Source organism: Rhinolophus hipposideros (assembly GCF_964194185.1).
Source record: "Rhinolophus hipposideros genome assembly, chromosome: 6".
Taxonomy (NCBI): domain Eukaryota; kingdom Metazoa; phylum Chordata; class Mammalia; order Chiroptera; family Rhinolophidae; genus Rhinolophus; species Rhinolophus hipposideros.
The window spans coordinates 97,882-110,450 of record NC_138052.1 but is presented as its reverse complement, the minus strand read 5'-3'; the positions used below and the strand labels follow the sequence as shown (position 1 = coordinate 110,450).

Genomic DNA, 12,569 nt, shown 5'->3' with positions numbered 1-12,569 from the left:
GACTTAAGCATAAGACCTGAAACAATAAACTGCATAGAAGAAAACATAGGTACTAAACTTATGGACCTTGGGTTCAAAGAGCATTTTATGAATTTAACTCTGAAGGAAATGGAAGTAAAAGCTAAAATAAATTAATGGAACTAGATCAAACTTAAAAGCTTCTGTACAACAAAAGAAACCATTGACAAAGAGGCAACCAACTGAATGGGAGATTTTTGCAAACAACGCCTTTTATAAGCAGCTAATATTCAAAATATACAAGGAACTTATACACCTCAACAACAAAAACACAACCCAATGAAAAATGGGCGGAGGACCTGCAGAGACATTTCTCCAACAAGGACAAACAAATGCCAAATAGATATATGAAAAAATGCTCAACATCACTAATCATCAGATTAATGCAAATAAAAACCGCAATGAGATATCACCTCACCCCAGTCATAATGTCTATCATCAACAAGACAAATAGTAACAAGTGTTGGAGAGGCTGTGGAGAAAAAGGAACCCTCATACACTGTTGGTGGGAATGCAGACTGGTATAGCCCTTATGGAAGGAAGTGTGGAGGTTCCTCAAAAAAATTACAAATAGAATTACCATATGATCCTGCAATTTCTCTCCTGTGTATCTACCCCCCAAAATGAAAACATTTATCTATGAAGATGTGTGCTTCAATGTTCATTGCAGCTTTATTTACGGCCAAGTCATAGAAACGATCTAAATGTCCTTCGATAGAAAGAAGTTGTGGTATATACACACAATGGAATACTATTTTGTGGTAAGAAAAGATGAAATAGTACCATTTGTGACAACATGGATGGATTTTGAGATTATAATATTAAGCGAAATAAGTCAGACAGAAAAAGTAGAGAACCGTATGATTTCACTGATACGTTGTATATAAACTTCCAACAACAAAAGAACAAGACAAAGAACTGAAAGCACAAAAACTCATAGACATAGACAATAGTTTCGGGGTTCCCAGATGGTAAGGGTGGAGGGGAGTTATAGAAGAGGGTAAATGGGGTCTAATGTATGGTGATGGAAAGGTAACTGACTGGGTGGTGAACACACAATGTGAGAGATAGTTAATGTATTACAGAATTGTACACCTGAAATCTATGTAACTTTACTAACAATTGTTTCCCCCCAAAACTTTAAAGAAAAAAAATTAGTAGTGTTTTTATACGTTAACAATTATCTGAAAGGTAAATAAAATGATCCCGTTTACTATAGCATCAAATACAGTAAAATACTTAAGAATAAATTAACCGGAGGTGAAAAGATCTCTACACTAAAAAGTACAAGACACTGATGAAAGAAATCAAAGACCAGTAAATGGAAAGATATTCTATGTAAATGAATTGGTAGAATTATTATTGTAGAAATGTCCATACTACCCAAAGCCATCTTTGGATTTAATGCAATCCTTATCAAGACTCCAGCGACATTTTGTACAGGGGTAGAAAAAAACAATCCTAAAATTTATATGGAGTCGCAGAAGTCCTCAAAATAACCAAAGCAATCCTTAGAAAGAAGAACAAAGTAGGCATCACACTTTATGATTTCAAGCTATGTTATAAGGCTATAGTAATCAAAACAGTGTGGTGCTGGCAAACAAACAGAAATAGACCAATGTTACAGAATCAAGAGCCCAGAAAGAATCCCAAGCATATAGTCAACTAATTTGACAACAGAACCAAGAATAGTCAATGGAAAGAAGATAGTCTCTTCGGTAAATGGTGCTGGGGAAATTGAATATTTGAATGTAACAGAATGAAACTAGACCCCTATCCTATACCACTCACAAAATTAACTCTGAATGGATCAAAGACTTAAACGTATGACTGGAAAATATAATACTCCTGCAAGAAAACATTCCTTCTTCCTAGAAGGTCCCTGATGTGGGTCTTGGCAGTGATTTTTTGGATATGACACCTAAAGCAACAAATAAAAAAATAAAAAATAAACAAGTTGTGATTACATGAAGCTAGAAAGCTTCTGCACAGCAAAGGAAGTGATTGACAAAATGAAAAGGTAACGTATGGAATGGGAGAAAATATTCGCAAATCATAAGGGGTTAACATCCAAAATATATAAAAACCTCACACAACTCAATAGCAAAAGGCCCAAATAATCCAATAAAAAGGAGCAGAGGAGCTGAATGGATATTTTTCCAAAGAAGATATACAAATGGCCAGTCAATAGGTACATGAAAAGATTGTTGACATCACAGATCATGAGGGAAATGAAAATCAAAACCACAATGAGATACCATCACATGCCTGTTAGAATGAGTATTACCAAAAAGACAAGAAATAAATGGTGCCATGTATGTGAACAAAAGACAACCCTCGTGTGATGGGATTGCAAATTGGTACAGCCTCTATGAAAAACAGTATAAAGATTCTTCAAAAAGATAGAACTACCATATCATCCAGCAGTGCCACTTCTGGGTATATGTGTGACAGAAATGAAATCACTATGTCAAAGAGATTATCTGCACCCCCATGTTAATTGCAGCATTATTTACCAGAGCCAAGATATGGTAACCATCTTAGTGCTCATCAAAACGTGACTATATAAAGAGAATGTGGTATACATTACACTGGAATGTGGTATATATGTTACTACAATTTCCTTTTTTATTTACCAATAATAAATGAAATCTTGCCCTTTGCAACAACATGGATGGACCTTTAGGGCATTATTCTAGGTGAAGTAAATCAGAGAAAGACATATACCTTATCTCACATGTGAAATCTTAAAAAAAGAAAAAAAACAACACACATAGGAAAAGGAGTTCAAATTTGTGCTTGCCAGAGGCACAGGGTAGCTGTAGGGTCATTGGATAAAGGTGTTCAAAAGGGTTAAACTTCCAGTTACAAGGTAAATAAATGCTGGGGATGTAATGTACAACATGATGATCGTAGTTGTAAAAAAATAATGTAAAAGGAGTTACTTTAAAATGGAGTCGGAGCTGCCTTCCCAGAGCTGCCTTGCACGGTTTATGCCTGAAAACTTTGGAATGTTAAAGCGGGGCAAAATAATCTTAGGACTGAACCTAAAGCAACATTGTGCCCCAAAGAACTGTGCCGAAACAAGAAAACAGATATTATGCCTACCAGACTGAAAATTAAAAACATTTTTTAGAATTAATGTCACCATGCTAGCTTATCTGCACCAGTGACCACAATTTGTATTTAGAATATTCTCCTCACCCCCCAAAAAAATCCCTTAACCTATTAGCAATAACTCATTTTCCTTTACCTTCCAAAACCCAATACCAGGCAGCCATTAATCTTTAGTCTATAAATGTACCTATTCTGGACATTTCATATCTATGGAATCATAATTTGGGCCTCTTCTGTCTTCTTTCATTTACCACAGTGTTTTCAAAAGGGTTATCCATATTGCAACATGTGTTAGAACTTTGTTCTTGATTGCTGAATAATATTCCATTGTATGAACACACTACATTTTATTTATCCATTCATCTAATAAATAATCTGATAAATTAATATTTGGATTGTTTCTACTTTTGGCTCTTAGAATAATGCTGTTATGAAATTCATGTGCAAATTTTGTGTGGACGTATTTTCAGTTCTCTATGGCATGTATCTACTGTTTCCCTGAAAATAAGACCTAACCAGAAAATACGCCCTAGCATGATTTTTCAGAAGGACATCCCCTGAACATAAGCCCTAATGTGTCTTTTGGAGCAAAACTTAATGTAAAATCTGGTCTTTCATTAACACAGTATGAGTGGAATTGTTGGGTCACAGCCTAACTCTAACATTTTAATAAATTGCCAGGTTGTTTCCAAAGTGGTTACACCATTTTACGTTCTCACCAGCAACGTGTGAGGATTCCAATTCTTCACATCCTTCACAACAGCTATAATTATCTGTCTTTTAAAAATTCTAGTTATCCTAATGTGTACCAGGTAATATCTCCCCTGATGACTAATTATATTGGGCATTTTTCGTATTCTTATTGGCCCTTTCTAAAACATTTTTAACATTTTTATTCTTTAATTTATCAGGTGTATAAAACAACATAATGAGTAGACATGTACAACCCTCATAAGTGATAACCCGAACAAGTCTGGTACCCCTCTGACACTGTACATAGCTGTTTTAATACCATTGACTATATTCCCTATGCTGAACTTGACATCTCGTGACATTATGTATATATATATATATTTTTTTTTTTAATTGGGGAGTAGTAGGGAACACTGTATTTCACCAGGGCCCATCAGGTCCAGATTATTGTTTTTCAGTCTAGTGGAGGGTGGAGTTCAGCTCCAAGTCTAGTCGCCGTTTTCAATCTTTAGTTGTGGGGGGCGCAGCTCATCGTCCCATGTGGGAATTGAACCAGCAACCTTTTTGTTGAGAGCTCGTGCTGTAACCAACTGAGCCATCTGGCCGCTCCTCCAGCAGCTCATCTACAGCTCACTGTCTTCAGTCTAGTTATGGAGGGCGCAGTTCACTGGCCCATTTGGGACTCAAACCAGCGACTTTGGTGTTATGAGCACTGCTCTCTAATTACTGAGCCAACTGGCCGCCTACTGGCAGCTCAGCTCCAAGCTTAAGCCATTGGTTTCAATCTAGTTGTGGAGGGCACAGTTCACTGGCCTATGTGGGAATCAAACTGGCCACCTTGTTGTTAAGAGCTCATGCTCTAACCAACTGAGCCATCTGGCCACCCCCACAATTTCTTTATCTAGTCATCGGCATTTTGGTTGTTTCCATGTCTTGGATGTTGTGAATAGCGCTGCAGTAAACATAGGGGTGCATATATTTTTTTGAATTAGTATTTTGGATTTCTTTGGATAAATTAGGCAGGAGTGGAATTGCTGTGTCATAAGATTGTTCTATTTTTAAGTTTTTAAGGAAACTCCATACTGTTTTCCATAGTGGCTTACCAATTTGCAATCCCACCTACAGTGCATGAGGGTTCCCTTTTTTCCACATTCTCGCCAGGACTTGTTTGTTGATTTATTGATGATAGCCGTTCTGACAGGAATGAGGTGATATCTCATTGTGGTTTTTATTTGCATTTCTGTAATGATTGGTGATGTGGAGCATCTTTCTTTTCATATGTCTGTTGCCCATCTGTATGTCCTCTTTGGAGAAATGTCTGTTCAGGTCCTCTGCCCATTTTTTAAATTGTAGTAGAATTTTGTATTCTACTACTTGACTGAATTCATTTACCAATTCTACTTATTTTTTGGTGGAATCTTTGGAGTTTTAGTATTGTTTGGTTTTTTGGTGTTGGATTGTATGATTTTTTAAAGTAAATTTTGGATATTAATCCCTTATCAGATGTACAATTGGCAAATATCTTCTCCAATTCAGTAGAATGTCTTTGTTTTGTTGATGTTTGCTTTGTTGTGCACTAAGTTTTTAGTTTGATGTAGTCCCATTTGTTATTTTTTGTTTCCCTTTCCCGAGGAGAGATAGATCAGTAAAAATATTACTAAGAGTAAGGTCTGAGAGTTTACTTCCTATATTTTCTTCTAGGAGTTTTATGGTTTCAGGTCTTACATTTAAGTCTTTAATTTATTTTGAGTTTACTCTTGTATACGACGTAAGAAGGTGGTCCAGCTTCATTTTTTTGCATGTATCTGTCCAGTCATCCCAGCGTCATTTATTAAATAGACTTTCTTTACCCCAATGTTAATTCTTGCTTCTTTTGTCATGGATTAAGTGATCAAATAGACATGGGTTTATTTATGGGCTCTCTATTCCGTTCCATTGATCTGTGTGTCTGTTTTTAAACTGTTTTGATTACTATGGCCTTGTAGTAAATTTGATGAAATAAGAACCTCCTGTTCTTATTTCTCAAGATTGCCATGGCTATTCAGGGTCTTTTATTGTTCTATGTAAATTTTAGGGTTATTTGTTCTAGTTCTGTAAAAAATGCCATTGGTATTTTGATAGGGACTGCTTTGAATCTACTGCGTTTCCCCCCAAAATAAGACTGGGTCTTATATTAAAGTTTGGTCCAAAAGACACATTAGAGCTTATGTTCAGGGAATGTCATTTTGAAAAATCATGCTGGGCTTATTTTCCGGTTAGGTCTTATTTTGGGGGAAACACGGTATATATTGCTTTGGGTAGAATAGACATTTTAACTATATTAATTCTTCCTGTTCATGAGCATGGTATATATTTCCATTTATTTGTATCTTCTTTAATTTATCTCTTCAATGCCTTATAATTATCTGAATACAGGTCTTTTACTTCCTTGGTTAAATTTATTCCTAAGTATTTATTTATTTTTGGATGCAATTGTCAATGGAATTGTTTTCTTAATTTCTCTTTCAGATAGTTTGTTACTGGTGTATAAAAATGCAACCGATTTTTGAGTATTAATTTTGTATTCTACTACTTTACTGAGTTCATTTACCAATTCTACTTGTTTTTTTGGTGGAATCTTTGGAGTTCTCTATATATAGTATCATGTCATCTGCAAATGATGACAGATTTCCTACCTTCTTTCCAATTTGGATGCCTTTTATTTCTTTTACTTGTCTGACTGCTGTGACTAGAACTTTCAGTAGTATGTTGAGTAAAATTGAAAGTGGGCATCCTTGCCTTACTCCTGATCTTAAGGAGAATGCTTTTAGCTTTTCCCCATTGATTATGATATTAGCTCTGGGTTTGTTACATATGGCCTTTATTATGTTGAGATATGTTCCCTCTATTCCCACTTTGCTGAGAGTTTTTATCATAAATGGATGTTGGATCTTGTCAAATGCTTTTTCTGTATCTGTTAATATGACCATGTGATTTTTATTTTTCATTTTATGTGGTGTATCACATTAATCGATTTGTGGATATTGAACCAACCTTGCATACCAGGCATGAATCCCACTTGATCATGGTGTGTGATCTTTTTAACGTATTGCTGAGTTTGGTTTGCTAATACTTTGTTGAGGATTTCTGCATCTATATTCATTAGGGATAGCGGCTTATAATTTTTTGTATAACGTCTTTGTCTGGTTTTGGAATGAGGGTAATGGTGGCCTCGTAAAATGACCTTGGGAGCCTTCACTCCTTCTGGATTTTTTGGAATAGTTTGAGGAGAATAGATGTTAATTCTTTTTTTAATGTTTGATAAAATTCACCTTTTGTTAGTTGGGAGCTTGTTGATTACTGATTCAATTTCATTGGTAGTAATTGGTTTATTTAGATTTCTGTTTCTTCTTGATACAGCCTTCTAAAATTGTATGCTTCTAGGAATTTATCCATTTCTTCCAGTTTGTCCAATTTGTTGTCATATAGTTGTTTGTAGTATTTTCTTAAAAAATTTTGTATTTCTGTGGTGTTGGTTGTCACTTCTCATTTATTTGGGTCCCCTCTGTTTTTCTTGATGAGTCTGGTTAAAGGTTTGTCAGTTTTGTTTATGTTTTCAAAAAACCAGCTGTTGGTTTAATTGATCTTTTGAATTGTTTTTTTTTGTTGTTGGTTTCTTTTTTTTTTTAGTTTATATTTCATTTATTTCCACTCTATTTATTTTATACTGTACTCACTTTGGGCTTTGTTTGTTCTTTTTTTGGTTCCTTTAGGTGTAAATTCAGACTATTCTTGTTTCTTTAGATGAGCCTGCATTGCTATGAATTTCCCTCTTAGGACTGCTTTCATTGTGTCCCATAGATTTTGGGTCATTGTGTTTTCATTTTCATTTGTCAGAAGGTATCTTTTGATTTCTTCCTCGATCTCATTGTTGACCATTCATTATTTAGTAGCATGTTATTTAGTCTTCATGTGTTTGTGTGTTTTTCTTTTTTTATTCTCCTTGTAATTGATTTCTAGTTTCATGGAACTGTGGTCAGAGAACACTCTTGATATGATTTCAATCTTCTTAAATTTGTTGAGACTTGTTTTGTGGCCTAGCATGTGGTCTGTCTTGGAAAAATGTTCTATGTGCACTTGAGAAGAATGTATATTCTGCTGCTTTGTGGTGAAATGATCTAAAAAGAACAATGAAATCCATCTGCTCTATTGTGTTATTTAAGGCCACTGTTTCCATGTTGATGTTCTATCTGGAAGATCTGTCCTTTGGTGTCAATGGCATGTTAAATTCCCCTACTATGCGGTACTGTTGATCTCTGTCTCTATTGTTGGTCAGTATCTGTTTTTATATATTTAGGTGCTCCTATGTTGGGTGCATAAATGTTTACTAGGAGGATGTCCTCTTGTTGGATTGATCTCTTTATTATTATGTAATATCTTCTTTGTCTCTTACTATATTCTTCATTTTAAAGCCTGTTTTGTCCGATATAAGTATTGCTGGCCCAGCTTTTTTTTCTTGTTTCCATTTGTGTGAATATCTTTTTCCATCCCTTTACTGTCAGTATGTATGTTTCTTTTGATCTCGGGGTGGGGGGAGTCTCTTGTAGACAGCATATGCATAGGTCTTGTTTTCTTATCTATTCAGCTATCCCTGTGTCTTTTGATTGGAGCATTTAATCCATTTATGTTTAAAGTGATTATTGGTAGGTATATAGTTATTGCCATTTTATTATTCATATTTCTGATCTTGGTGTTTTGTTTTTTCCTTTCTTCTGCCTAACGGAGTCCTTTTAACATTTCTTGTAATACTGGGTTGGTGGTAAGTCCTTTAGCTTTTTCTTACCTGGGAAGCGCTTTATCTGTGCTTTGATTTTAAATGATAGCCCTGCTGGGTAGAGTAGTCTTGGTTTGTAGGCCCTTGTTTTTCAATACTTTGAATATTTTCTGCCACTCCCTTCTGGCCTGCAAAGTTGAGCTGATATGTGAGCTCCCTTGTAAGTAACTAGTTGTCTTTATCTTGATGCTTTTAGGATTCTCTCTTTGTCTTTAACCTTTGCCATTTTAACTGTGGTGTGTCTTGGTGTGGGCCTGTTTGGGTTCATCTTGTTTGGGACTCTGCAATTCCTGGGCTTGTCAAGTTTCTTCATCAGGTTAGGGAAGTTTTCGGTCATTATTTGTTCAAATAGGTTCTCAATCCCTTGCTTCTTGTCTTGTCCTTCTGGTACTCTTATAATCAATGTTGTTGCGTTTGATGTCCCAAAGGTCACCAAAGCTATCTTTGTTTTTTTCATTCTTTTTTTCTTTTTGCTGTTCCAGTGGGTGTATTTTGCTACCTTGTCTTCTAAATCGCTGATTTGATCTGCTTTATCTAATCTGCTGGTGATTTTTTCTAGTGTATTCTTCCTTTCAGTTATTGTATTCTTTATTTCTGACTGGTTCTTTTTCATGGTTTCTGTGTCCTCTTTATGTTTTCTATCTCTTTGTTGAAATTCTAACTAAGTTCCTTAAGGATTCTTATAACCAGTGTTTGAAACTCTGTCTCTTGTAGGTTGTTTGCCTCCATTTCATTTAGTTGTATTTCTGGAGGTTTCTCCTGTTCTTTATTTGGGACATGTGTCTTTCTTTCCTCATTCTGGCTGCTGCTCTGTGTTTCCTTCTGTGTATTAGGTAGGTCATTTATGTCTCTCAAGTCTTTGCTGGATGCCCTTGTGTAGTATGTGTCCTGTGTGTTCCAATGGCACAATCTCCCTAATCTCCTGTGTGTGTGTTCCAGGAGTGTCCCTTGAGTGTGTTGTGTGTGTTCTGTTGTAGTTGAGCCTTGATTGCTTTTGGCGCATCAGTGGGTGGGGTTGACTCCCAGTCTGACTGGCTGTGCCCACAGTGTATGATCTGCTGTGTGGGCGCTGACCCCTCAGAGGAGGCTTCACCTCTGTGGGCTCTTATGCCTGTTGAGACCCCCTTTGGGTGTGCTGCTTGTGGGGCCATCCAGTGCTGTGGTATGTTCTGACTCTGGCCTCTGTGTGTGTGTTTTCTGGGGCTTCCATGCAGGGCAATTTCAGCCATGTTGTGACTTACCTGTGCCTACCTTGTAGGAGCCAAATAACTGTATGTGGTTGACTGCTGCCTGTGCTGGACCTGGAGTCATGTGTGGTGGGCTCGATGTGAACCGAGGCTGGCTGCCACCGATATTGGACGTGGGGCCACTTAGGAAAAGCTCAGGGTCCCTTAGTTCTATTGCCACCTGTCAGGAACCTGTAAGGCTCAGCTATTGAAAGAGTACCCTTTGGTGCGCGGGCTGCCTGTTTGACCCGGAATCGAGAGTATCCTTCTGTGATGTAGCCCTACCTGGGGGGGTGGAGTCTTGGAGTCAAAAAATGCTAGTGGTAGTTTTTACAGAGTTAATGCAAGGTCACTTCTTTCACCAATGCCTGTCCTGTGATCACTTTGCACAGCTCCCTAGAACACCATAGCCAGCTGCTGCTCTCCTTGGAGCACTTCCTGACCTGTGATCACTTCGCAAAATGCTCTTAGAACACTGCAGGCAGCCACCGCTTGCTACAGGCTCACAAATCCCTGAGAGCTGCCCAAGAGTGGCTGCAGTGCAGGTCTTGTGTTACTGCCTATCACCAAATGTTTCCCAGGCCTGCATGGGCCATTCATCACTGCCTAAAGCCTTCTGCAGCCTGTGGGAGTGGAGCCAGCAGCCCAGCAATGAAGAGTGTCCCAGTTAATGCAGCACCAACTGTGTGGGGCTTGGGGACTCAGGGCATCCCCAAGGCAGTGCACACACGCAAGTTTCGCCAGACCAATGCAGTCCCAGGTTTTGCCCTTTTGGGTTGGGCTCAACACAGAAAAGATGGCGTGCTTCTGTAGGCTACATGTGTGTCAGGCTCCACACAGAGATAATAATCGCTCCTGTCCTTCCAGCCTTTTCCCCTAAGTCACACAATTCAGTCTTTCCCTGTATGTCTCTGGGCCTCTTGAGTTGCAATCCCTCCACCAGAGACCAGGTGAGTCTTTGCAGGCGAATGAGTCTGTGTCCAGGCTCTATAAGAGAGTGTCAGGGTTTCCTGCTGCCTTCCATCTCACCAGCATGGAGAGATAGAGTCCTCTCTGATTTTCAGTGCCACATGTTGTGGGAAGTCCTCTTCCTGGCGCAAGACCTTTGGTCTAGGGAGCCCCGCCCTATCCAGGGGGGCCCTCTGCCATTGACGTGTCCCTCCTAGCTTTCAACCACTACCTGTGGGTTTAGGGTCAGCCCGTTTTGTGTCTGCCCCTCCTACCAGTCTCAATGTGGCCTCTTTATATCCTTAATTGTAGGGATTCTGTTCCGCCAGTCTTCATATGATTCTTGAGGTGGATTGTTGTGTAATTTAGTTGTAGTTTTGCTGTGATCCTAGGAGGCAACAGGCATAGTGTTTACCGAATCCGCCATCTTGGACTCACCTCCCCAGGGCTGCGTTTTTAACACCACTCCTTAGGTACACTGTGGGCAAGGGCTGATGGGGTGAGGCCGATTCGGAAGCTGTTGCAGGGGCTTGAGTTGGAGTGGGTTTGTATATCTTGAGAGAAATGTCTATTCAGATCCTTCACCCATTTTATAATGGGGTTGTCTTTTCATTTTCTTGATGTGTCCTTTGAAGCACACAGATTTTCCCTTTTGATGAAGTCCCTCTACAAAGTCAGGCCAGTCACCCCTGACTACAAAGCTCTCCTACTGCATTCCTTGCTTTTGAGTCCTGACCCTTAGTTCCCGCATTCTCACAGCTAATGTTGTCCTTTCTGCTCTCTTCCCAGGGATGGTTGCAGAGGAGTACAATGCCTTCTTCTACTCGCTGGTATCCCAGGACACACAGGAAATGGCCTACTCAACCAAGCGGCAGAGGTTCTTGGTAGACCAGGGCTATAGCTTTAAGGTATGTGTCCATTTGGTGTCTGGTCAGAGTAGGACCATGGCTTTTTTTTTGGTACCCAGGCCTCCAGCAGAAGTGGGACCACTGTTCGCACCAGTGTGGGATGGAGCTTGGGCAGGCACAGCACGTGAGGGGGCTGGAGGACCTGCTGCAGACTCCCTTTGCATGATTGCAGGGCGATTTGAGGGAGAACATAGTGCAGGATCTCCTCCTGCCTCCAGCTTCCCACAGTGAACGGTCAAAGGAGAGATCCTCTGACGCAAGAGGCAGGAATCTCTGCCTGTGAACTTGGTACAGTTGTCCTGTGCAAAGACCATTAGATGTTGGGGGTCATGTGCAAGCCTCGCAGGACTTGAGGTGCCAAGGAACTGTGGCCCTCACTATGTAAGTCTGAGCCCCTGGGGTTACTTTGTCAGGGGGTGCCCACTCCAGGCGGCTGGGACAGTGTTTCCCAGGTGGTAAGCCCGGGCCTCACAGGCATTAGAGCTATTCAGTGTACAAATTAGGTATTTGAATGACTTGTGAAATTTTAAATCTTTGTCTGGCTTTTACTGGCTGGGCTTTTGCTTTCTTTCCTGCTGACACAAATAGTTTACATCAGGATTTGGTTCTCAAGGGTTTTTTTTTTGAGGGTGGGTGGAGGATGCTGGAAGCAGGGGACTGAAAGAACTTCACTAGAACTCGTGTATAAAGATTCCTGGATTCTTGATTTGAGGCAGACTGGGCTGCCTTGTTGGCTACTTCAGAGTGGGTCTTTTTGTAAGTTAACGAGAGCCTGTTAGCCTTAGACAAGGCTGGTTGTCTGATACCTCATCTTTTAGCCAGAGGCAGTGACAGTCTCAGACTCCT

At 39.3% G+C, this 12,569-nt stretch overlaps 1 protein-coding gene across 2 annotated transcripts in view; it reads left to right on the top strand.

The window, feature by feature from the left end:
• ERCC3 (ERCC excision repair 3, TFIIH core complex helicase subunit) overlaps window positions 1-12,569 on the top strand; it is a 53,685-nt gene that overhangs the window by 29,685 nt on the left and 11,431 nt on the right. For both annotated transcript variants that reach the window (XM_081052733.1, XM_081052734.1), the window contains exon 13: window positions 11,605-11,723. In XM_081052733.1, the coding sequence (XP_080908859.1) occupies window positions 11,605-11,723 (119 nt within the window). The remainder of the gene's footprint in view (window positions 1-11,604; window positions 11,724-12,569) is intronic.